The 26,747-nt window shown below is 37.4% G+C and overlaps 1 protein-coding gene across 3 annotated transcripts in view; it reads right to left on the bottom strand.

Moving 5' to 3' along the window:
* FAP (fibroblast activation protein, alpha) overlaps positions 1-26,747 on the bottom strand; it is a 74,384-nt gene that overhangs the window by 20,767 nt on the left and 26,870 nt on the right. For all 3 annotated transcript variants that reach the window (XM_011947093.1, XM_011947092.1, XM_011947094.1), the window contains 9 exons: positions 26,525-26,679; positions 24,422-24,525; positions 22,463-22,598; positions 18,519-18,563; positions 11,556-11,660; positions 11,387-11,457; positions 9,075-9,128; positions 7,257-7,381; positions 3,218-3,265 (listed from right to left, as the gene is read on the bottom strand). In XM_011947093.1, coding sequence (XP_011802483.1) covers positions 3,218-3,265; positions 7,257-7,381; positions 9,075-9,128; positions 11,387-11,457; positions 11,556-11,660; positions 18,519-18,563; positions 22,463-22,598; positions 24,422-24,525; positions 26,525-26,679 — 843 coding nt within the window. The remainder of the gene's footprint in view (positions 1-3,217; positions 3,266-7,256; positions 7,382-9,074; positions 9,129-11,386; positions 11,458-11,555; positions 11,661-18,518; positions 18,564-22,462; positions 22,599-24,421; positions 24,526-26,524; positions 26,680-26,747) is intronic.

Genomic DNA, 26,747 nt, shown 5'->3' with positions numbered 1-26,747 from the left:
GGCCAGACTACACCTTTTACTTTCTTCCATCCATCACTGTATACTCAGTACCAAGCACATACAGCACCTAGTATCTGGCATGTAGTATCTGCTCCACATGTCATTTGTAGGCTCTTCATTGTGATGAAATTGAGTTATGACAGCGATGGACCTTATACTTGATTTCTGTTTGAATCATTTTAAAATCCCACATTGCTCATTAATTTAATTATGGGAAGAATCCAGGGAAAGGCTGATTCATAAGGTCATGTCATGAATTAGTTAATTTTAATGAGCATTTTCTGTGCCGAAAGCAACTAAGCTTTAACTGGGCCCTCCCTGTCAATTCCAGCTCTTCTGGATTCCCACAGAATCTGGTTCAAGTACTACCTGCTATGTTCAAATAACCCTCCCCCTCTTTGCAGGGAAAATGAAGCCATTTCACTGTGTTCCAACTTTCATACAATTATACCAACAATTTCTTTATTCTCTCCCATCACATCACAAGAGATTAATCCTCTTATCTGTCTCTGATCTTCATCCTTTCTCAACTTCTTAGGGACCTTCCTCCTCTATGTTTTCATTTCATTTTTTCTCCTGATTTCCTCTATCAACATTCACTCATACTCAAATGTTTATCCTCTTTCAAAAACAAAATTAAACCTACATCAACTTTTTACAGCCATCATCTCATCAATCCCCTCTTCTCATCACACTCAGGCCAACTGGAAATATTGCCTTTCTTTTTTTTTTTTAACTTACTTATGCAGACCTAATTTTGCTTTAATCTGGCTTCCACCTCCACTGCTCCACTGAAATGGCTCTGACCAAGCTAATGTCAATCTCCCTCTTGCTAAGTCCATTAATTTAGAGCAAGTCTTCCTTCACTCTCTGCAGCATCTGGTACGGCTGATTATTTCCTCCTCCTTGAGTTCTTCTCATCCCCTGCTTTCCACAATACCATACTCTCAAGTTTATTCCCCTCCTTCTGTTCCCTCTTGGTCTCCTCTCCAGGCTCATTTTTCTCCTTCCATTTCTCAAGTGTTGATGATCCACACAGTTTTGTTGTAGGCTCACTCCCCACTAACCCTATCCACTCTTGTATTATCACTCTGCTCATGCCATCCACTTCCAAGGCCTTTGTTACCACATGCTCCATAAACTAATGACTTTCATCAGTATCTTCAGTCCAAAGTGATCTTCTGACATCCAGATCCAAAATAATGTCATTACAGAGCAACTCCACTTAAACATCCCATCAGTGCCTCAAGCTCAACATTTAAAACAAAATTCATCATCCTCCCAAAACCTGATCTCTACAGTGAATCCTCTATCTCAGTAAAAAACCATTATCAAACCAATCATCCAAAGAGCATCAACACCTACTTCATATTCATGAGTCTTAGGCTTGTGGTAGCTATCATTAGTAAACATTTCCTAATCCCCCAAACTCAGATGAGCTGCTCTTCCTGTGGGCTTCCAGGCTTTCTGTAGTTCCCCTATCTTAGAATTTACCCCACTGTATTGTAACTGCTCATTTCCATGTTCATATTCCTTACTCTTCTATAACCTCCTTGAGAACAAGGACATCGTCTAACCCAGTATCTCTTTATTTTATAGATAGATCCAGGACCTAGCGCAGTGTCTGGTTTAATGTGGTAGAAGTTCCATAAATATTTGTTAAATGAGATTGCTGACACCAAATGCGATGTAAATAAGAGACACAGCATCTGCTCCAAAACAGCAGTTGAACATTTACTATTAAAAATACAAACTTCCAAGCATAACTTAAGATGCACCATATTAAAATCTTTGGGGAAGGCCTGGGAATCTGCATTTATAACATACATAGGAGAATAATTTCACATTAGGTAAGTTGGTGGGACTGTGCTCTGAAAGAATTTGAATTCTATTTTTTCAGTTAGCACTTATTTAATTACATCTGATATATCTGAGGATGTACCTATTTTGTAAATAGTGAGTGAAATAAAGGAGCTTCAAAATCAGTAAAGACATCTGCCAGGAATCTAAGAAGGATCTCAAGAAAGTGGAAATTCATGCTATGGAAAAAGAAAGGCTGGCTATTATTTTGAGTCTTGATAAAATGGGAATTATACACTGATGGTGATTTCTATTAAAACAAAACATTGTCGACTTGAAATCAATCTCACTGACTGAGATGGTCAAATTAAGAAACATAATCTGTTATTCTTACAAGTATTTCCTTATTAGACACAAGGTTTAAAAAAAATCTTAAAATGAAACTAAATTCACAGTCCCATTATCACAATGCCTGTCCTGTCCAGAGTTCCCAAATTGATTCTGTTTTTTTTCTCATTATTTTCACCTATACTTGAGCCATTGAGCTGACAGCCAAACTAATCCCAAGGCAGTCTCCTGACTTGTCACCAAAGCTGTCCAGGAGCAATCGCAGGCATGAGTGCTGAAGAAAGTGGCATCTGCCTCATTGTCCCTGGCCTCCAACAACTCCAACCCTATAATGTTGTTTAATAGTAAATCAAAAGATAATGGAGAGCCAGCAGGAGAGTATCAGAGCAATTAGACACTCGGACAACTCTGTTGAGAGCAAAACCAGTCGTCTTTGAGATGTGAACTATTTTGAACCAATATCACAAATACAGGATAGAGGAGGACTGTCTTGATAGCAGTTGAAAATGGAAAGAGCCTCCAAATTTCAGGGCGTTCATACGTGGCAACAATGTGATGTAGCTGTTAAAACAAAAAAAGCTGGCATGACAGTCACCCTCTGCTCTGAACTGAAGAAGTTACATGTAGAATTTGTTTCCTGTTTGGGATGTTACCACACACATACACACACATACAAAAACAACCCCCTACCCCCAACCCCCTGAGCAAAAAAAAAAAAAAAAAAAAACTAGAAATTCTATTTTGGAAGGAAGATCGTACTGAATGTGCTAAGTTTTTTCCCAATTCTAATCTGTGCTTTTTATAAGGCTGATTGGAGAAGATAGAATTAAACCCTCTGATATAACTCATCTGTGTTATGCCAGGTTCTCACTGCAAAGAATTATTAAATTTCATAGGATCATGTTTGACCCAAATAATATCCAAATCTGTGCAATAATAAGTGGTGTGATAACAGGATTCCACCGCAGTTCCCTTGGTGGTGTGGAGAAACTGTCCTGCTTTCTCTTGTGGAGCATCGCAGAGAGTTCAGGATTACTTGAAACAAGATAAATAGCATGCAAGAGAGTACCTTGATCAGTGCGTCCATCATGAAGGGTGGAAATGGGGACGCCTGGGCCTGTGTGCAGGATGAAAACAAAATCATGGCTTAGTGTTAAAATAACACTTTGTTTTCAAGACGAGCTACTGGTAGTATTTGTGATTAGTGTCAAGTGCCAGCGCATCTTTTAATTCTGCAGCTACTTTTTTTCCCCATAGAGAAGAAAACATCACTTTTAAGTTACATTTAAACAATACATGAGATCAAAGCCCACTCAAAGAACAGCTGTGAGAGAGGCCTTGCCTGTGCACTTTTCCAAGACTAATCCTGAATCGTTAATATCTAATTACACAAATGCACCCCAGAAGCTGCAGTGACAAATGGTCTTCTGGGAAGATGTCATGCTGTATTGGGCCAGTTTTGGCTGTGTCTTTATTATCAAACAACCTTCACCAGTACCCAGACTGTATTTTCAATCTGGTTTCTTGGTTCAATGTTCAGCTTATTTAGATGGGTAAAATCTAGTATTTCTTCCATGCAGTAATACATGCAGACATCTATATGGGATATACTTCCTTTTAAAATATGCTGTGGCAGGTCCCTGGGAAGCAGTCCTGGAAGGAGGTTTGTGGGGGTGGTATTGGGATACACACTTGTGGGGGAAGAGGAGGAAGAATGGGGCAGGCGAGGAAGGTAGATGTCACTGCCGTCACATAGAGACCCCTAGATGGCTTGTAGAGTTGTCTCCAATGGGGCAACAAGGCCAGCCTTTATCCCCTAGCATGAAGCAGTCATTGGATGTGGCCTGGGAGAAGAGAAAACTCCAGTGTGTTGGGGGTAGTTAGGGTTAGGGCTGTTCAGCTGTAAGCTGTCAGCCAGTAGCACTTTCAGCAGCTGAAGAAATGACTGAGTCAGTCCTGAAGATGGGGATGAAGGGATCTGGCTGGCACACCACTGTCCACTACATATTCCAACATGCATTCAGCTTCTCTATGCAGAAACTGGCCATTTTTAGCAAGATCTACAAATAATTAAAAATGAATTATTCCTTATTTGAAATACAGGATCAAATAATGTCTGGAAATAAATCTTTTAAGCATAAATTTGCTCCGTCAGTAGGTTAAAAGCAACAAATGTGGAGGTTGGAGGTACATGTTCATTTGCCCCCCCCTCCCCAGATAGGGTGAGGATGCTACCTTCTATGTGGAGGGAACCCATTAGAGTAGCATGCTTGGCCCATGCAAAGCAGAGGAGAAATGAATTTTTTGTAGAGTTCTGAGAAGACTTGTGTATGAGTAGCTTCTTCTGTCTTGCTTCTGGCATCTTTCTGCCTGCAGAGAAAATGCTTTTGATCTGTTCCTCAGTGCTGTACCTGTGCCAGTGCCAAGCCCCATGGAGGAAGATGGTAGCTGCCCTGTCATACCCATATTTGTGTAAGTATAATTCTGGGATGCAATATTGGGAAACCACACAGCTTTACCACATTTTCCAACTAGCCTTTACAAGTAATAAAGGTAATATTTTGGTTTCCTGCCTGAATCCTAGTCTAATTTGGAAATGAGGAAAAAGGATGGTATTTATTAGGCTCCCTCAAGACCCAAAAGTTCCTGTGTGGAATCTCAGAATTTTACAGAATGTTATTGCAGAGATTCTCATTTTGGCCAGTTTTTCATCAAAGTTATGAAAAAGGACAAACATACATATTATATTTCCAGCCAGAGTGCAAAGAAATGAGACATGAATATAAATTTCTAGAGTCTAATCAACCAGCATCTACCCTGTGGAATTTTCATGGGTGTGTAGTTTCAATAATGGAAACTTGCACATCTTCTTTTTTTTTTGCCTAAAAATGAGACAAATAAATGACTGCATTTGACACTGGATGGAAGGTGTGATCCTAGTGGCCTAAACATCAATCCTTGAGAAGCCTACCTTGCATGCTTTTGTTCCATCAGCATCATCGATATGATTTTACCTGTTTTGATCCTATCATCTGGGACTTACTAACCATCCCTCGGGAGAGTTTGAAGTTACATAATGAGGCTTTACTCTTAGTCCCGAAGGGAAAGATTTCAAGGTTTTTCCTATGATGGCGCAGTGACTCATTTTACTGGAGCTTCAAAAACACCAGACGATGTGATGCTTCCCACACAGTATATTTTTTGCTAAATGGGAAATTACCATACTGCCGAGGAAGAGTGAGTGGTGGAAAAGTCAGGCGATTCAAGTTCTAGAAAGGACTCTTCCACCAACTTTTGATGAGAGCTTAGGCTTTTATTCTTCATCTCTTCAGTGGGCACACAGGCTCAAGTATATATTAGGAAGACAAACTAATATAAAATGTGAGATAGTGCCTTCCAAAAACATTAAAGCATTATACAAATGCAGAATGCATACACATACAAATGCATGGAAGTAAATGTAGTGTCACTGATGCATTCATCAGCAAATACATCAGCATAAAACCAGTTTTTTGTAGACTTTTCAAAGGACAGGAATATTACCTCATATCTATGTTAATTCCACAAGCATTGAATGTCTATTATGTATTAGACATTCCTCTTAGTCTTAGAAATACAAAGATTAAAAGAAAGTAGCCCCTGCCTTCCAGGAGAAAAAGATAGATAAACAGATGACTCAGTATGGTTAGTTCAATGATACTATGTGCCTGGCACGTAAGCTTTCAATCTATGTTGCATAAATACATAGCTTAGGTTGAAAAATGTTGCATACAACTTGAGAGGGACATTTAATGCATACCTTTAAATGCCAGTAACCACAATCAGCACATATGGTCATGAACAACAATCTCTTGACATTTCAAAGATGCCACTGACCAAACATTTTATGAAAGTGTTATTTCAAACTGACATCTTTGTGCTATCTTGAAAGGAGCATTTGGGTTAAAATGCTTATTCATGTCCACATAGTCAAATGAGCTGCAGCTCAGGTTCAGGGGCCAGGTGGCTGGACTGAAGGAAGTGGCATGTTAGGGTAGCCTTCATTCTGGTTCCCTTTATGGGATCTTCAGGACTTCTGCAACTGAACAGGGATATCAAGCAGCCAAAGATTCCATTTGTTCTTTGAGCCACATACCCCCCACCAGAGGAGCTGATACTAAAATAGGAGGGTAGTATACATTTTGTAATACCTTTTTCCAAGTACTCTAACTCCCAGCCTCAGATTAGGAATAAGCTGGGGGAGGTGACAGAGATTGGAGAATTAGAGATTCCCAAGTCAGTTTTCCAAATCTCCATAATGACTTAGACCCCAATATATTTCATTGATCTATATTGGCCTCTTAACCTAACCTGTTTTATTGTTTGCCACATGCTCAAGACATAGATAAAAGGTTGTGCATAAAATAAAATGATATGGGTAGAAATTATTCATTAAATGTACGTATATCCTAAACAATCAGGAAACGTTTCATAGATTTTCTTACTTATGGCTTGTTATATTTGAATGTATTACTCACGATGTTTTCCAAATTTAGAAAGGACATCTTGAGTGACAAAGGTTCATTTTCTATCCCCATTGAAATTACAGTTTGAGGAATGATTGACCTCCGAGGTGGGGATCTCAGGTTTCTAAGCCTTTGTTCATTCCCCTGGCTGTGAGAGCTTGATCTTTCTCTGGGAAAAGGGGGCCGAGAGTCCAGCAACCATTTTATCAGAGAACATTTCTTTTATTGCTATTGCTCAAATCCTGTGAAGCCTAGCTGATAGGTTGCCTCTGCATGCAATCTTAGTGCTGTGGAATGCGGTGGTTAAGAGCATGGGACTTAGAGGCAACAGACCCTTGCTTCAATCCTGGCTGATGCTTAGCCACAGTGTGGACCTTTGGCAAGTTACTCTGTTTCCCCAAGCTCTGTTTCCTCAGCTGCAAAAAAGTGAAGATAATAATACCCTCCTATCCTCCTTTCATTTCTTTTTCTATAAGCACAAGATAAGATTCGTACATATAACAAGTGCTCATTAACTGTAGCTAAGAATTGATCAGATAGAGGTGAGGAGGATGACAACAATGCCCGTGGGGATGGTGTGCTTGTGTGAGGTCCGTTACCTACCATAGCAGACAAGTGCATAGTACTTGGCGTAGTCGCTGAAACTTGCTGTGTAATATTGGCACCTTTCTTTCCTTAGATGGCAAGTAACACACTTCTTGCTTGGAGGATAGCTTCCAATGCTAATTCTAGAGGGAAATGAAAATAAAACTAAGCTGAAATTTTGAGATTGTATTTATCAAAATGTACTACTCCATGTAAAGTGACTAATTTACATATTGACATCAAACCCACTCTATTTTTCTGTTGCCAATATCATTTAAAGTAAAGGGGAATCACAGTATTTTGATGTAGCTTGATTTTTGATCCATCTTTGCCTTAATAGGCACAAACCTTGAGGAAGAAGCCCTATGTGGTTTCCCTGGAGTGGGAGAAATATCTAACACCTCAAATGGCAGTGAGGTAGTCATTTCCCATAACCATTCATCTTTTACACTTTACAAAGTGCTTGGGAATGCATAGTTCTTCATCTTCCTATCTCTCTGTTTCCACCCCATGGCAAAACATAGAAGGAAAATCTGGCAGTATTACCAAGAAAGAGTCCCTGTTCTTACCATATATCAGGAAGGGTAAATTAATAATAGGCAAATTAGAAATAAGAAATGACAATTCTAAGTGCCTTCTGTGCCTTCACTCCTTTCAGCAGGAAATTTGGGCTTGTGGAAGCTCAGGCTGGGAATGCCCCCTCCACACAGTCTACACAAGCCAATCTGTGCTGCCCACATTGCCCCCCCACTCACTCTGCAGAGTCATCTGTGTGGTTCCTGAACAGGGTGACTGGCTTCAATACACAAACTCAGGGGCCTTATCCTACACCCTCAGAATCAGAATTCCATGTGGAGGAGTTTAGATGATGTCATGCCAGCGTCTGGACAGGTCAGGACCCCATGGTGGCTGTCAGGGTCTCCTGTGCCACCTCTCAGCTTCTTCTGCTGCTGTCCCTGACTTTGCCTTGGGCATGGCAGAGAGTGGCCAGGCCAGAGACATTGCTGGACCCAGAGAGTGATTCTTCTTCACACATAAAGTAAGATCACGATCCAGGAGGGAACAGAGAAATATGACAGAGGGCAAATTTCTTATTTCCTCTGTTAGGGTTAGTATGTTAGCACATGTCCCTATTTGGGTGTGACCTTGGAAACATCAGGGAGGCAGTTAACAGCAAGGGCTCAGAGATCAGCATGTCCAGGTACAAATCCTGGCTCCAACAATATTGCCTGCCTCATAGTGCTGTAGGAATTAAATGAAATTACATATGTAAGTCAGATTAAAAGGTGCCTGGCATGTAATAGACTACCAGCATGTAGTAACTATCGCTTTCCTTTCCACATCCAGAAAGGGCTGTCGAGGGCACCATTTCAGTCATCAACGGGACAACTGGACTGAATTTAAGCACTAATATAGGGACAGGGATGGGTGGTGCCAAAGTGAGCCAGAGTGAAGGAAATCACATATTATCAGAATAAAAACAATGCCTGGTTCATACTGGGTATTCAACAAATGTGTGTTAAATAAAGAAATGTCCTCAATTTAACTATATGTAGTTAAAGTGTTTAGTACCAAAATAGTATTTAGTATTTATATGAGCATTAGAATTTCTTGTTTTTTCCTTTTAAAAACAAATACTTCTAACATTTTGAGAGTGTGTGTTTTTTATACTGATGTAATATACAACATTCTCCAAATGTTTTCTCTCAATTCAATTCATAAATAATTTTTATTATGTGCCACAATTTAAAAATATTTTCCATCTCTTGGAGATGATGACTTTTTATATTAAAATATCAATATATAGAAATAACAGAACGAATGGACATAAATTACCTGTAGATGTTTCTTCTTCCAGGGTAATCTTCAAATTCATTGCTAGAATAAAACCTGAAAATATATTCAGAAATTATTAAGTATTGATAAATAAGTGATAATAGAATTGTTAGTATTAATACTAATATAGTATCAATATAGGTAAGCATTCATCTAATGAAACTATTTATTAACTGGTGCTTAGGTACACAAATAACTGCTGTCAATAACTGAACTTTGCGTATTTATTCTGACTTCCAAATCATCAGAGGAAGATTAAATTATGCTGAATGCTGTTTTTATTACAGGGATATTATATTCTGATTCATTATGAGCCATGCAAATTAACTAGGAAATTGTATTAATATTATTCCTTGCCTTTTCCATGATTAAGAACAGTTTACCTGTTTCTCTGTACTATGTTATTTAATTTTATCTGTGATTCTGAACATACCTTGAATTTATTTTATAGAAACCCTATCAATAGATAGGTTTGCTACAAATTGAGGATATCACACTGGATACCACACACAGGGCATGTAAATTTAGCCAGATGTAAAACAAGTCAGAAGAGAACATGCTTGTTACTTAAGTATCCAGGTTCTGATTCTAACCTGTCTTAAAATAACCATGAAGTGGGAAATTCAGTTTTGTGACGTGGTTTTCACTCTGCTGTATGTTCATCTGAGTATCAGAAACTGTCATTACTCTCCCCCCACGAATGTGAAAAGTTTGGGATAACCGAAGTTTGGTTGAATTCTCAGGACAATTAGGCAGTCCAGTTCTCACTGTGTCCTAGGTATCTTGAAAATCTTATTAGCACCAAGTAGAAGAAAAAAGCAATGGAATACAACTCATTTATAGCACCAAATTTATCTCCTAAACTAACACCTTTCTATGCATCTTTACTAACTTTGCATGACTCCCATCATCCCTTTCCCTTGACCTCCCCGCATAACCTCAAACAATCTGTGAATAAAGGACTCAGGATCTTTCCCCAACAGCCCCCTGCCGCTTCCTTGTTATGTGGAAGCTTTCTTGATTGTCTCCCTCTCTAACCCTTGCAGCTGGGTCCAGTTTGTCTCTTTTCTCTCTCTTTTCCCAGACAGTCTCCCTTTGCCAGTCCTGTTTAGCCTCCATCTGTCTTTACTGATGGAGGCTTCCATTTAGATAATGTGTATTGAACTCCTCTGTGTCAGGCGCTGTGCTAAGTGCTAAGGACGCAAACAAAGAAGGAGGTGCAGTTTTGTCCTCAGAGCATCTACTGCATTGCCACTATTCTAGTCCAGGTCTCTTATGACCAGAGCTGGCGCTCTCCACCTTCAGTTTTTCCCCACCTCCTCAACACATCATGTCTGAAATGAATCTCCCACCAGTTTTGAGCGTGTCCCTCCCCTTTACTCTAGTGATTTTAATGGCTGCTCCAAAGAAAGTCCAAACACCTTTGCCCTCCATTCAAAGAATTCCAAAGATTGATAATAGATTTCTGACAGGCTTTTATTCCATGAGCCTCCTGGACTAATGGTCCTCACCTTTTTGCTCCTAGAATTTCAGCTAACAGCGGGCAGATTTTCAGCACTAAGAGAGGATCCCTAGATGCAGATTGTATTAGAAATTGTAGAAAGAAAGTATACTTTTGTGATTAGAGCAGTTTTATCATAAATGATTATTTGAAGATGGTTTATTTAAATAGTATGCAGAATGGACTGAAGAGGAAAGAACTGTAAGAAAGCAGTCCTATGTTCAGGTTAACAATAACAGCCTTAGATTTAATGCTTTAGGATTGAATCTTAGTCTGCTCCTAACTAACTGTGGCCTTTGGCCAAGTTAATTAAATTTTATGAGTATCCCTTTTCTCATCTGCAAACTTAGGATAACCATTTCTACTTTACAGTATCTGGTACACAGTAATTGCTCCATAAATGATAGCTGTTATAAATAATAATGTTCAACTTATATAACAATGAATCACTACAAAAGATGCTCCATATCTATGGGCTGCCCTCCAGGGTATTTTGAAACTTGCTCATTGCTTCAAGTGCTGAAGGGTAAAATTTGCCTTTAGAACCAGATATTATCTTAAAATTTGTATACTTTTTATATAATTACCTACCAAATATCAGAAGAGAAATTACCACCTACTGAAGACTTTTTTCCAAAAGAAAATCATTTTGACTAGTTATTTAAAATGTACAATCGTAAATGAACTCACAACTGTCTGAATTATAGAGTAACAAAAATCTTCTTAACTAAGAGAGTTGGTACAGTATCATTTACGTCCATCGGTGCCAATTAAAACCTGAATGGTGCATCGCGCTTCGTGCAATACTTACAGTGAATCCTGTGTTACTCTGAATATATTTATGGCCTCCCACTTGCCACTTGTAATTTGAATAGCATTTTCCTATAAAAAGACAAACATTATGTTGTGTGAAACCAAGCGTTATTTGAGCAACCTCAAGTGAATGATCTTTGAGGAGATAAATCTTGGAAGGAACGTACCACAGTGTCTTTGATATAGTGAATATGTTTGTAGCCATCCTTGTCACTAAATATTTTGTAGTATGAAATGGCATCATAGCTGAAAACTGGTGTTGAAACAAAGAACTGAAAAAAATTAACAGAGGTTATGTTCAAAAGACAAACCAAACTAAAACCATAGATTTTGTTTTAATATATAAAAGCGTTGTATGGTCATAGTTAGAGGAATCAGAATGTCTTGCCTCCTCTGTCTTCTGTCATTCACATCTGGAATCTCATTCTTTCAGATAAACAGCTTATGTAGTGATTCTAACAGGCACTTGAACATCCCAACCACTGCTTGGCTGCTACTGCATACCCCTGGATTCACAATGCTTCATTTGATTAAATTTCTAAGTCGAAGGTTATGTGGTTTGAAACGGAGTTGGAAGAATCACAAACGAATGTTGATATTTAACCAAACCAAACTTCAAATGAGGTATTTGACCAAAGTCTGATGCTCGTTAAGACTTATACCTCTTTTAATTCTTGAGTTTTCTGATGCCAAGCACCTAATACCAATCATTCAATGAAGACATTTTGAAGATGAAATGATCATGGCTTGCTAGCCACAGTTTTTAATGGTGAGGAGGGGCTTCTGGACTTGAGAGAAAAAGGTTGCCTATGTTGGGTGAGGTTTACTCCTTGAGCACAAGAAGCAGACTGCAGACTGCCCTCAATGCCCTAGTTTGACCTCTAACAGGTAACCCCACGCAGAACTTGCTGGGAACCACTTAACTACCTAAGGCACGCTAGGCTCTTTAGTGTGCCTTGAAACAGAACAAGTCACACTTCAACATTCTCAATGATAGATATAACTGAAATTCTGCAAATGTTCTTACACTAAATTTTAGAAAATAGTTTCATATATTTCCCATTAAAAAATTAATTGGCTTGTCTTACATTTGCTGACTTTTTTTTCTCCATTGGTCATTGTTCGGTGAAATGATGGCAAATCATTAAAAGAATTAGATGAGGAAAGAGCTACTCTACATCATGCAGAGCAGATTTAAAGCCAACTCTCTCTAGTTGGTATCCCTCCACATGAGAACTACATCAAGCAACAGCAACAAAAAGCTACCAATATCTTTCAGCTAAAATACCTATCCTGGTGAGACCTAAGGTGAGACCTATTGTAGAGCAAGAAGAGAGTGGGGGAAGTCACTGTAGGCTCCTTTAATGATGATCCCATATTTGATGCCTTTTTGATACAACCGATCATTATTTCTCATGAAATAATTATAATCATGTGACATTAAAATGCAACTTATTTGATGTGATGTCTGTAATGGACTAAGTTCCCCCAAAATTCATTTCCACGTGGAGCCACAGAATGTGACCATCTTTGAAATGGGATCTTTGCAGATGTAATCAAGGTAGAAATTGAAGATGTGCTCATACTGGATTAAAGTGGGCCCTAACTCTAACGACTAGTGTCCTCATTGGAGGGGAAGACACAAAGAGACACTGAGAGATACAGGGAAGAAGGCATACAGAAGCAGGGAAGAAGAGATACAAGGAAGAAAGATACAGAAGCAGGGATTAAAGTGATACGACTGTGAACCAAAGAATGCCCAGGGATTTCTAGGAGCCATGAGAAGCTGGAAGAGACAGGGAGGATTCTTCTCTTGAGCCTTCCTAGGGAGCATGGCTCTGCTGACACCATGATTTCTGACTTCCAGCTTTCAGAATGACGAGAGAATAAATTTCTGTTGTTTTAATCCACAAAGTTTGCCATAACTTATAGCAGTCCTAGGAAACAAATACAGTACCCTAAGTCTTACCACATTTACCTAGAATCAATAAATCAGTTAAATCAAATAAGCAAAAGGCCATTAACCTAAGGCTGTCTCTATAATTTGAGTTTCTATATAATTAAACACAACCTTAGTACGTATACAATCCAAAACCTAACTACAAGTCCAGCAAAAGGGTTTCAGCCAGTCATAGGCAGCTATCATATCACACCACATCCAAATAAGGTAGATGCCTCATCGCTCTATGACCCAGTAAGGCTGACTCCTAGTGTAGCCAACCAGTGATTTATCTACCTTGCTTCTGTGTTTGGCCTATAAAAAGTGGCTGCTCACATTGCTGGGCAGAACTCTCAGAACCTCTTCTGGTTCCGAGTGCTGCCTGATTTACGAATTGTTTGTGTTCAAATAAACTCTACTACTTTTAACTTGTCTAAAGTTTTTCTTTAAAATGAAAAAATGGAATAATGAGAAGCAGCTGCCTCCTTACATGATTCCTGCATTAGTTTCATTAATAATAAGACCAACCTTGGTAGGCTTTTGCATATTGACACTAATGCTTCCAAGTGAAATTAATAACCAAGAGGCCCAGGAATAGGAAACTCTGATTAGCAATTTTGTGGGTAGAATTTTATTACTATAAGTGTTTGACAAAATCCTTCTTTCATTTCAGAATGAAGTTTCATCCTCTTATCTAAATGATAATATACATACTAGTAACCTCTTACAATGTCTCCTCTTTTTTTTTTTTAATGGAGTTTCATTCTTGTTGCCCAGGCTGGAGTGCAAAGAGCATGGTCTTAGCTCATCACAATCTCCATCTTGCGGGTGCAAGTGATTCTCCTGCCTCAGCCTTCCAGGTAGCTAGGACTACAGGCATGCACCACCATGCCCAGCTAATTTATAGTTTGTCAGGCTGACCTCAGGTGATCCACCCACCTTGGCCTCCCAAAGTGCTGGGATTACAGGTGTGAGCCACTGCACCCGGCCTATGTCTCCTTCTTATTCCTCGTTGTGAAACACAAAATTTGGTTCTACATTGCCTTAATTACTAAAATAAAACCTGAGTCACAACATTTTTTAAGGTACCACAGTAAAAAGAAAAATTGTCTGCAAGCCTGCAGTCAGTTGGTAAAGGCCTTTTGAAGGACCTTTGTTCTAGATTAAAACTTAACATCTCATTTTTATTGAAAATAAAAAAAAAACAGGGCAGAGCATTATGTTTTAAGATACTAGAATCAGGCAAACAGGAAGAATATTTCTGATAAGCAAGGACTGTTATCTTCTCCCCTTTCATTGCACACATTGAAGACAGCTGCTTTAGATGAACAGGTAACTGGGGTGAGGTAAAGAGAGTGTGAAATATGTCCACATTCATTTTGCTAGAGCTAGGCCCATAAAGTGTTCCGAGTTAAGTGCTTCTTGCAAGTCATACCTGGACCCTAGATAAGCACCCACATTAAGTTGTCCTCAGTTTTAATGAGGCCCTTACACTGGTTTCTTTATCATGCTTAGATTTTTTGATAGATTACTCAGCTCTATATGAAGTGTAAAGCCATTTAAAATATTTTACCTGGAAGGTGAGATTATTTGCTGCCATGTAATATCTTGCCATAGTTAAATGACCTAAAGCAGATGCCCTAAACTGAGTGCACATTCAATCAAAAGCACAAGCTTTCAAGCATCAAGAAGAAAATTCATTTTTTTGAACCCAGGGGTTTTGCCAGCTGCCTAAAGAAGGTGTAGTGTGTTGCTTAAATTATTTTAAAATAATTGGTGTGACTTTGCAGTCTAAGCATAATGCCTTCAGTGCTTGTTCTCCAAATTTAAGGAATTAAGCACTAGGTTCCTTTGATTAACTCTTCACTTTTCTGTCTGTTCTCTACAGAGCAAAAAAACAAAACAAAACAAAACAAAACAAAAAATGTTTCAAAAGCAAATTTGTTGTTATTTTTTCTGATTAAATACCAAAAAAGAAGTTAGGCTTTTAATTCTAAATTAAGAGACTGGATGTGCCAGTGCTGGAGGGAAAAAATGGTAAGTAAAGTCCTCAGGAAACCTATTTGCTAGTTCTATGCCTGCAACTAACAGATCATTTACTTTTAACTAGACATTTGATCTCCCTTTTCTAATTCATTAGGTGATTTCCGAGAATCTTTTTCCATTTTAAATATCTCCGACAAATTCAAAAGAAACCACATATCAAAAATAGCTTTGAAAATTTATACTAATATGACTAGCATGTATACTTTATCTAAAGACCCTATAAATATTACTTGAACGAATGTCTGAAATACACATTTCTAGTTTTTCCTGGTTAATTTTATTAAGCCACTAGTTTCATTATAGGTCAAAGGAAGCATTAAATATACCATATATTATTACATATGAGTTATGGCTATATAAAATTGTGGCCAGACTTTTTCAAAACGCATGTCAGAACTTACAAAAGCTAATTAATAATCCATTTAAAGCAGGTGACTTGGGAGGGTGTAAACTTACTCTTGAAAACAATCATTGCAAATAATTTTTCATAATTTCTCTTCTGGAATTTAGAAGGTTTACTGACTACTGAATACATGTGAAGAGACTGAGATTAGTATATAAAAATAAGTTGCTCCCAATAAAATTATAAAACTATGAATATTAAAATGATCTGGCACAAAAATCACATGTCCCAGATAAGTAACTCATTTACGCTCTAGATTTAGTTGGGAATGACTTTTGATTTAATACAGGGACCTCATCTTCTCCCAAAGGAGAGGTATGCGTCTCCACTGAGGGTATTTTTTTTTTAAAGTTCTTCAGCTGGACTGGGCACGGTGGCTCATGCCATTTAGTGGGGAATGACTTTTGATTTAGTGTAAGGACCTCATCTTCTCTCAAAGGAGGCATATGTGCCTCCATTGAGGGTGTTTTGTTTGTTTGTTTGATTGATTTTGAGATGGAGTCTGGCTCAGTCGCTCAGGCTAGAGTGCGGTGGCGCGATCTCGGCTCACTGCAAGCTCCGCCTCCTGGGTTCACGCCATTCTCCTGCCTCAGCCTCCCAGGTAGCTGGGACTACAGGCGCCCGCCAGCATGCCCGCCTATTTCCTTTGTATTTTTAGTAGAGACGGGGTTTCACCGTGTTAGCCAGGATGGTTTCGATCTCCTGACACTGAGGGTATTTTTTTTAAAAAGTTCTACAGCTGGGCTGGAGGCCATGGCTTATGCCTGTAATCCCAACACTTTGGAAGTCCGAGGAGGGCGGATCACGAGGTCAAGAGGTTGAAACCATCCTGGCTAACACGGTGAAACCCTGTCTCTACTAAAAATACAAAACTTAGCGGGGCGTGGTGGCGGGCGCCTGCAATCCCGGCTACTCGGGAGGCTGAGGCAGGAGAATTGCTTGAACCTGGGAGGCGGAGCTTGCAGTGAGCCAAGATCACGCCCCTGCACTCCAGCCTGGCGACAGAGAGATTCCGTCAGGAAAAAAAAAAAAAGGTTTTAAAGCTTTGCAGGCAATTAATTCATTCATTCAGCTCAATTTGATGAGAATGCAAGGTTAGTGCAATACAGATTTTTTAAATTATTAAGATGCTGAAAATGCTTATAAATATGAGCTTTCAAAAGATACATTCTAAAGTGTTTCAGTGTTTTGAACACTGCAGCATTTTCAAAATAAATGTGTACAGATGCTCAAGATAATGTCTTTGAAAGGGTTGTTGGTATCATTGTTGATATAATTATAAAATTACTTTATTCATATAACTGTATAGTAAATCTAGTTATATTATCATCTTGGAGAACATGACTAAAGAGTATTTTCAAGCATTATTTCTTCTCTTCATTCTTTACTAGAAATATTTGTAATGGGAGTGGATTGGTAGATTAACTTTTTTTCCTCAAAATTTCAAACACCGATCTAAGAATTACCTTTCTGAAAGGTGAGAGTCAGAGATTCAGATTGATTAAGAATCCATAAAATTTAGAGAATACTTTTATTTCACTGAATACTACTCTTTTTTCATGTGATATTTAGCACAGTAGGAAAAGTGAGGTCAAATAGGAGTGTTTTTTTTTTTTTTTTCTGAATTACATACTTATCTTTATTATCTTTTTACCTCAGAATGTAATTTACATTTACTGTATATAATAAATAAAGTAACTATTCCCTAGTTAATGAATAAAACTGCAGTATCTTTAATTAAAGACAGAGTATAAATTAAACAGCATGTAAGCCAAAATCAGCTGGATCCAGAAAAGTGTACAATTAAGAGTTTTTAATATTTGAAGGTTATCACTTTACAATTTATCTTTTTCCCAGCCAATTTAAGTTTAAATTTTTATATAATTTGTCCTCTTATAATTGATTTCTGGCTTTTTTTTGTCCTTGGATCATGAGCTAATGTGTTAAGCCGGGTCTTAAGAGTTTCCTTTTTCGTTGCATAATGCGTCCAAATCTTAGAGAAGTAGCCTTTCATCTTCAAATACTAATTGAATTGAATTTTGTGTTTGTGGTAAGTGGCAGCATCTACCAACATTCACTTATTCTCTTGTCTTAATTTTTATTCTTCATATATGATATAAAATACAATTGGTATTTACCTCAAGCATCATTTTTACATTAAAAATCCTCATCAATTATTGAATAAATCTATCCTAAACTTCCAAATATAAATGATCACAAAAAACAAAACACATGTTTTCCTGTTTGTTACCAAATCATTAAATACTGGAAGGAGTATACATATATGAAATTTAGTACATGTTATATGAAATTTAATAAGAGGCAGATTGTCTTTAAATTACAAGGATACCCAGTGTATTTATTTTTTTAGATTCAGACGGCTAGTAATTGTTAAGATTATTTTAACAGATCAAGGATTTTGTTTCCTTTTGAAAAATGATCTATATTGTATTTGTTTAAAAAGTAATATTTGTTCTAGATATCAAGGATTCAGTTGACAAACTTAAAACTGGAACGTGAGGAGTATGAGTTATTTTCAATAGAATTCTAAAAAGATGGACATTGAAATTGTCTGGCACAAAATCACTCAAGAGATCACTACCTATATGTTTTATACCTTGCTATGTTTTCTATGAAAATAAGTAGTGCCAGTTTGGGTACATTGCAAATAGTCCTTTGATAGCTGAGAATCTGTCAAATTTCATTTGAAATTTACATAAGAAAAAGATAGCAAAATCATACTCCACCAGCCCATCCAGTTCTGCTTTCTTCTACATGCTCCTGGGTCTAAAAGACAAAAGATCACATCGAACATAGTATTAGGAGAACATTTTTTTCCTAAATATAATCTGGACATTTGGAAACAGTTAAGCTGCCCGATCAGAGTGTACCATTACTAGTCAACTAACTTAGTTGAGTTTAAAAGGACAATATTAAAACTCTCATATAACAGCACTGTTGTATATACATGGGTAATTTTATTGCAGATCCTTAATAATTATGCCTAAACCTTCCATGAGGCAGTGACTTGGAATTATCACAACATCTATGGAGGCCCAGCACAATCCACTTGATGTGGTGTAGGTAAAACAGTGGAGTTTAGGTTAAATTCTTTCTTTTCTGGGTCCCATGAAGTAGTTAAAATTTTAAAATTTGCACTGAATCTTATTTCAGGTTATATTTTAACATAATGTAATTGATTATTTACTGAACAAACATTTAGTAATCCTAAAAGAATGACTAGACTTTTCTAGACAAATAATTAGAAAAAGAAGAACATTCTAGGTAAAATAAATAGCACAGAGACCAGACCAGCTTAGTCACCCAACAGATGGTTCAGTATGGCTGAGTGGAGAGTGACTACAGGAAAGAGTTAGAAGATGAAGGAGAATGCATGTTTATAAGCAAGATCTTGGAGAAACTTTATGGCACCCTAAAAAGTTTCAATTTCTCCTGTTTGGTAAATCTTTTGAAGGTCTTCCAATTCACAATTTGGAAAATAAAATTATGAACATGATGCAGAGGATAAACTAGAAGTGGGTAAGAGGGAAGGAGGCAGAGAGACCAACTGGAAGGCTATTGTAATGTTTGGGAAAAGAATGATAAAGACTCTAATCAAGCTCAAGGCAGTGAGGATGGAACAGAGAAAATGAAGCCATGCATATTGAAAAGTTCAAATCCTCAGAAATAAGTCTGAGATTTATTGGCAAGTGTACTAAAAAGCTCTGGTATAGATTAGAATTACCCAAAGTGAGTAAGTACAGAGTTGAGACAGACAGCAGGATAATCAGCAGACCATTTCCTCTTTTTGCTAGGGATACGGGTTGGAAATGTATTTCTCAGCCTTCCTTCAGTTTACTGTGGTTATTTGATAAGTTCTAGTGTGTGAACAGAAATGGGTTGCTTTTGGGCCTAGCCCATAAAAACCTTTCTTACATTATCCTTCATTCTTTTCTCCATCCCTCCACTGGATGTTGATGCTCAGGTTTGACCAACTTTGGAATAGTGTTGGAAGCCAGTTAGCAGAAATGCCATCACCTGGGTTCCTGAATGACTATATGGAGCAGAGTACACCATTCCCCAACCCCCACCATACCCCACTTACCTGGACTCACTATTGGATGGTTACATGAATGTGCAATAAATTTCTACTGTATTAACCCACTGAATGATTGAAAGTTTTTATTGTTGTTGTTACATCAGTTAGCCTACCTTGCAAATACATTAACTTGGAGAATAATAAGATTTCTAGAGAAGTCAGAAGAAGAGCTGGAAAGGAAAAGAACAGTCAATGAAGCAGAAGGAGAACCATGAGAGGGTGTACTGTCATAAAAGGCAGGTGAATAACAAATTTTAAGAACACAGTCTGGATTTTCTCTTATAGGGACAGGCCAGTGCCTCAGAGAGAACAAGTAAGATAAGACTTGGAAAAAATGGTGAAACTTTTTGGATTTATTATTTTTAGCCATAAAAGTAAAATTAATTTTCATTCCCTTTTCAGAGGAGGAAGCATAATATAAAAGATGTTTCTTCCCCTAACCACAAATTTCTTGATAAATCTGGCTATTTAGAATTTATTACAAGTCGTTGTTATCAGTTTCCTTTGCCTCTTTGTTTTGGGCGTGACTCTCAGCATGAATAAAATGTTGCTGGGTCACTTAACCTTAAATATTGTTTTCATAGTGCGTGCACACACACACACACACACATCAGTCATGAGGATGGTTTCTGGGAAATTCAACACTGTTGTTCTCAGATCTCAAAATGTGTTGCATGTATTTATCAAACTATTTTGAAACAGAGGTGTTTAGAAATTCTAAGGTTATTCAAACATGATGTTCTAAATTTAAGCACTGTTTTCTGGCTGTAAAACCAAAGTTTATATTCCAGGGACTTCCACACCTCATTGAATGAGCATCTTAAATGTTCTGTCAGTTTGGATTAAAGTTGTCTCAGATTTTGATAAATTAGAATTTCAGATTTCAAAGCAATCACAGTTTTAAAATTCCTAGTTTTAGAAGCTAAAAATTGTGTTTAAATTATAAATCTCATCATGTTCAAACTAATAAAATTAAAGCAATAGTCCCTAATACCTAGATTCATTGAAAAGTTTAAAGATATAGTCACCCAAAGCTGACTAATCAGACCAATTGTTTCTAATTAACTAGCATAATCGAGATTAGTCTATCCTTTCTTTGCCTATGATACTGCATTAAAGCCAAAATCTTCCTGCTTTGTATATCAAAATATATATGATAAAAATACGCTTCTAGCATATTCCATCAAAATTAGTCAAGCCTCTCACAGACACAGTAGTGATTTAAAAAAATATTTTTAGCCTGAGTAATGTTGACTATTATAGTCCTGATATATTTCCAAACAGACTCATATGACTTTTTTCTTGCAAAACATAATGTCCTAATTTCTAGATGAAATTTAGTGATTTACTTTGGTTGTTCTGTGCTTTTCTTTTTACTTTATAAAATATGATCATTCTATATTTGTTTTAATGAAACATTTCTTCATAATTAGAAGCCTCATGAAATGTACCCATCAAATATCCTATTTAAAGAAAACATTTTGTGTCTCTTAGACTCTAATGTGAGTAATTAAGAACAGGCTTATTTTAAAGTTTATACATTGGTTAAGCGGTTTTTCTGACTCATTAATTCAACAGATTACGTTTGAATTTGAGCAATAGAAACAATTAAAACTCAACAATAAATCTGTGCTTAGTTTTCAAGGCTTTTTTTGCCCCAAATTAGTAGATATCGGGTACCGTCCTAAGATAACCTGATAACAGAATAATTTGGTCTAATATCTTATGTCACATTCTCAGTAATTCTCATTTGATTTTAAAATCAAAATATTTGGGCGGGGTGTGGTAGTCCACGCCTGTAATCCCAGTACTTTAGGAGGCTGAGGTGGGCAGATCATGAGGTCAAGAGATCGAGACCATCCTGGCCAACATGGTGAAACCCCATGTCTACTAAAAATTAAAAAATTAGCTGGGTGTGGTGGTGCATGCTTGTAGTCCCAGCTACTCAGGAGGCTGAGGCAGGAGAATCACTTGAACCTGGAAGGCGGAGGTTGCAGTGAGGCCAGATCACCCACTACACTCCAGCCTGGTGACAGAGTGAGACTCCATCTCAAAAAAAAAAAAAACAAAACAAAAAATAACAGAAATCAGAATATCTGGATTTCCTTTGATAATATCCATTTCCTTTATAATTTTTCATTTTTAATATTGAATAGAACATGCATGCCCCATTTGCATTTCTTCTCTCGTTCTTTTGTTTAAAACATATATATTTACCTAGTAGACCCATGTTATGGTTTCGTCTGCATTCTTTTGCTGTTTATTGGACTGCCAATGTTATAATCTCAAAAGGTTGGTTCACCATCATAATTGAGAACCCGATATCTGATTTTCCCAATGTCATGTTGTCCCATTTTTAATTTTTGGCTATTCAATTTCAAGGTTTAAGTCATTCAAGAAAATAAAAGACATCCTATTTATTTAATAAAATGATGGACCCGTGAATACTGAGTGCTTTTTTGCAAAGCAGTTGGGAGTTGAATGCAGTAATCCTGGCTTTACAACATAAAATGTTAGCTATAGATGAATCCCCACTATTGCGCCTTGATCTTCAGAAATACGTATCTGTGATCTTAATATACCCTACCTTTGGACAATCCCATGTCTGCCAGTCTTCCCTGAAATCACATATAGACAAGACCGAAACATTCTGGACTCTTTTTAGCCACTGCAAACATACTCGTTCATCAGTAACCCACGTGAGCCAACTGAAATAATAATCACTGCAAGTAACATAGAAACAGGTAGTCACAACCATAAACCAGTTTCACACAAAAAATAATTTCTTAATTTTTGTTTTCTGAAGAATATATGTCATTAAGATACAATACTTATTTAATAGCTAAGGAAGAAGAAACATTCCTTTCTCTGGAGAGAAAGTTTAAATAGCTCTACTTACTTAAAAAATATCTATGAGAGTTTCTTCATCTAATGAAATCATTTCATATGTGAGTTTTCTCCCCGTTTCTGGATTTTAACATCTTAGAAAAGAATTTAAAACATAATGCCAAAGCTACTGATCAATCTAGAGGGGAAACAAAGCATTAAACTGACATTTTGCACAAGTAAACTCAATTTTTCACCTTATCATTAGTTGAGAGAGAGACAAGTGTGATAAAAGGATAATCTTTGTCCCCTGGCGGATTCATGTTGGAAGCTGTTTTAGCTGTGACTATGGTCAGGTATTGAAATTCAGGCTTGTGGAATGAATCACAGGTGATGTATGCGAAATAACTCAAATAGTGTTTGGCGCATGCTAGATGTCAGTGAATGGCAGCAATGATTCCATGACTCTGAGCATGAACTAGTAGGTAGAGAACATCAACATAAAATGAATCCCAAACTTCTGGAAAATTGATGTAAAGGAAATCACAGAGCTGCAAGAGGCCTCAGGCTCAAATCCGGGCTTTGTGTCCTAATAGTTATATACCTTTAGGCCAGTTATGGCCAGTTACTTAACTATTCTATTTTTATATAAAATCAGAATAATAATATTACCTATTTTAAAGATTGCTGTAAAGATTGGCTGACAGTGCTTAAACCGCTTAAGAACTATGTCTGCTACATGATGAGTGTTCAGAATATGTTTGCTACTACTATTTTATTGTTAGTATTTTATAGCTGTTCAAACAAGCCTCTGGAATCCTTGTGTTATGCTCATTTGCCACCTATGAAGAATGACACTTAAAAAAAATGATGTGTTAAGTTTTCATCCACTCGATCAGGGTGGGGGATAGCAGATAATTCAAAAATGTAAAGTCACGTTTGATTACACATGAGTGGACTCAGCAAGGCCCAGTGGAAGCCTCTCTGGGGTTCTTTTAAGCCCTGTTAATGATCAGTCACTTGATCTTGGCTATTCTTCATGAGGCAGAAGGAGAAGACCCAAGCTTGGCCCGCTAGGCATTGGGAAGTGTTAAGAAAGCCCAACAGGCAGGGCCTGGGCTCCTCTTCCCCTTAGCCACTTCAACCAGAAAGACCACAGAGGACTGACTGAAGGTTGCTGTAATCTGGACTAATCAGGCAATGAGACATAGGGCATCATGCTCGGGAAGTGAGAACCCTTCACGTCTCTGCCTGCCTACAGTTCATCTCTAGACAACTCTAAAACCAGATAAATGAGAATAGCCTGCTTCATAGCAAAAAATGCTAATTTTTGGAGAGGGTCAGCTTATCTTCTCTTATTTACCGTACACATGTGATCCACATAGATCCCCAAACCCTGGCTTGAGATAAAGTCAGCCAAACTTGAAAGAAGCCAGGGTAAGGGCATGCATAATTTTACTATCTGCTTACTTGTCCCAAGTTCACATCTGTACATCTGAGGAAGGTTTCGCTTAGATTGATCACTGAGGTCACATTTATATGTGTAAAAGGGTTAATTTTGAAAAACCAATTAAGGAAACTTATTTGTCAGCTTTAATTTTGTATGTCTTTAGCTTTGTGTGCAACTCTTATTTACTTATTTGTTTTTGCTTCTAGCATGCACAGCACGAACTCACTAGAATATAGGATAGAAAGATGGGAGGGATCTGAGATGAATTACCTTGAGGCTATCATTGCTGGAACAGGCACTTCCTGGGGACCTACATATGCAGGGTAAGTGGTATCGATAATAAATATCCGAACAACAGGATTCTTAGCTCCGGCCTGCCAAAAAAATTGAGATATATAACCTCCTAAAATTCCAATTATCACCACCATTTTAAAGAAATTGTAGGAATTTAGACATATTTTTCTAAGTGAATAATCTTATGTGTATCACTGTGGAATACATTCTATTTACAACATGACAAGGAATTTCATTTCAATTTTACCTGCAGGGCAATTACAAATGTTGCATCAACCAGAGTGAAAATAGGTGTTTTAAATGCCTAATGAGAGAGCTTTAATTTATAAGGAAAATCATTTTGGATATGAAAGTGCAGTTCTGTGAACTATATTCTCTTTTCTGATTTCTAAGATGGAGCTCTCTCATTTTTATTGTTGGGATAATTATAATAATAATCATATCTCTGTATACCAAAGAGAGTTCAGAGGGGGATTAATTTGAGAGGAGAAGAGAAAGAAAAAATAAGTGAAAGACACTTTTTGCTTTTGCCATATGATTTGGTCTAGGACAATCACCAAATGCTCAGTCTCCTACCTGCTTGTACTATTACTGCCACCATCTCCAAAAGATTAGGGAAATTTCACCTCCAAATGAAGTATCCATGAGATTTATACTTTTCTTGTTTTGTGCTTTCTATATTACTGCATACTTAAAATTTACATGACAGTATAGCTCATACCTAGACAGTTTCTTAGAGTTCCTCTGTTATTTTACTGTAGAAAGAGAGAATCTTGCAGTTGTAATAAAACTTAAATTTATGAAATGTAGGTACACAGTATTTAATGACTCAGTGCTGTTTGAATTCATCCAAAGAACTGTTTAGTCTCCCTTAGGACCTCCCTGTTTCACTCCCAAGATTATCAGGGGCTCCCTTAGTTTTTTGGAATTGTCCCACATCTCCACCTAATGCCAGATGTTGTAGCAACTTTAAGCCTCAAGGAAATATGAGAATGTGGGTCTCAACTTCCCAATCAGTGCCAGTCACTCTTCAGTTCTGGGTTCCCCGTCTCTTCCTGCTCCCTTAGGTCCTCCCAAAGATCTGAGTTCTTTTACATCTTGGGTCCCCCCAAAATGCTAGGCCTCTCCGAAACATCTCCAGCTTCTAGAGTTTTTACACAGCTTTTAGACTTTTAACATAAATATTAGATTGTCTGCAATTCTATTTCTTTCTCTATAGCCACTTTGGCTCGCTTAGAATTCATTTGTGTGTATGTCACATCCATCCATCTTTGTCACACAGGGACCCACTGTGTCCAGCCATGACAATGTTCCTCTTGGTGAGTAAAAGGAATAGGATCCAAAGAACAAAGAAGTGAATTCTAAAATTGCATCCGATTCCTTGTGCAAGAGGTGAATTTGTACTTTGATTCCATTTTTTCGATACCATTTTTACATTGAAATTAGGATATAATGATTCTTCACTGAGACATGACCCATTCTCCTACTGCACACTGAAGTCTCCTCCCTCCAGACGTAAGAGTGGATAAAAAGAATGTATAACAACTCTACAATGTTAAATATTCAAAAAACTATGGGCTCACACCATGTCTAATTCCTTCAAGGGAGAAATTGAGACTTACAAATTTAACCTATCTTGTATATCCTGAAAAGATCATAACCCATGCCTGCTTCTACCTGACAGAAACATCAAATTCAACATTTGTATTTCTTATTCTAGTTTGCATTTACATGAGAATTCAAGAGAGAATTGCAAAACAGAACTTTACCCTGAATTTGGAGCATGAAATATGAAAAAAAATTAAAATTAAGTTAAGCTTGTTTTTCCTCCATGATCAAGACCATATGTTTTTCAAAGATTCTGCAATAGATTTTGCAAAGACTACTTCATCCAGCACAACCAGATGTCCAAAGCAACAGATGTCCACATAAATAATAGAGCACAGTACAATGTTTGCCTTACAATGCACAAGGATAAGAAGCTCTCCAAACTTGTTGATCCCACCTTCACTCATGGTAAATCATTGCTCATTTTGATACCAGGAAAATGAAAGCATCTGCTGAAAGTGTTCAACATACCTTTGGGTATGGAATATTTATTGTTCTAGGATATTGTTCATCGCCATAATAGGAATAGGCAATAACTGGTATATCTGTATCATTAAATTCCGCATATGCCAAAAATTTTCCATTAGGAGACCACCAGAGAGCGTATTTTGTAGCAAGCATTTCCTCTGAAAAATAAGTACTAAGATATTAACTATAATTACATCTTACTCTTAAAATCATTGTAAATACTTCT

The sequence above is a fragment of the Colobus angolensis genome, unplaced genomic scaffold, assembly GCF_000951035.1.
Source record: "Colobus angolensis palliatus isolate OR3802 unplaced genomic scaffold, Cang.pa_1.0 Scaffold259, whole genome shotgun sequence".
In the NCBI taxonomy this organism is placed as follows: domain Eukaryota; kingdom Metazoa; phylum Chordata; class Mammalia; order Primates; family Cercopithecidae; genus Colobus; species Colobus angolensis.
This window is presented reverse-complemented; position numbering and strand designations above follow the sequence as displayed.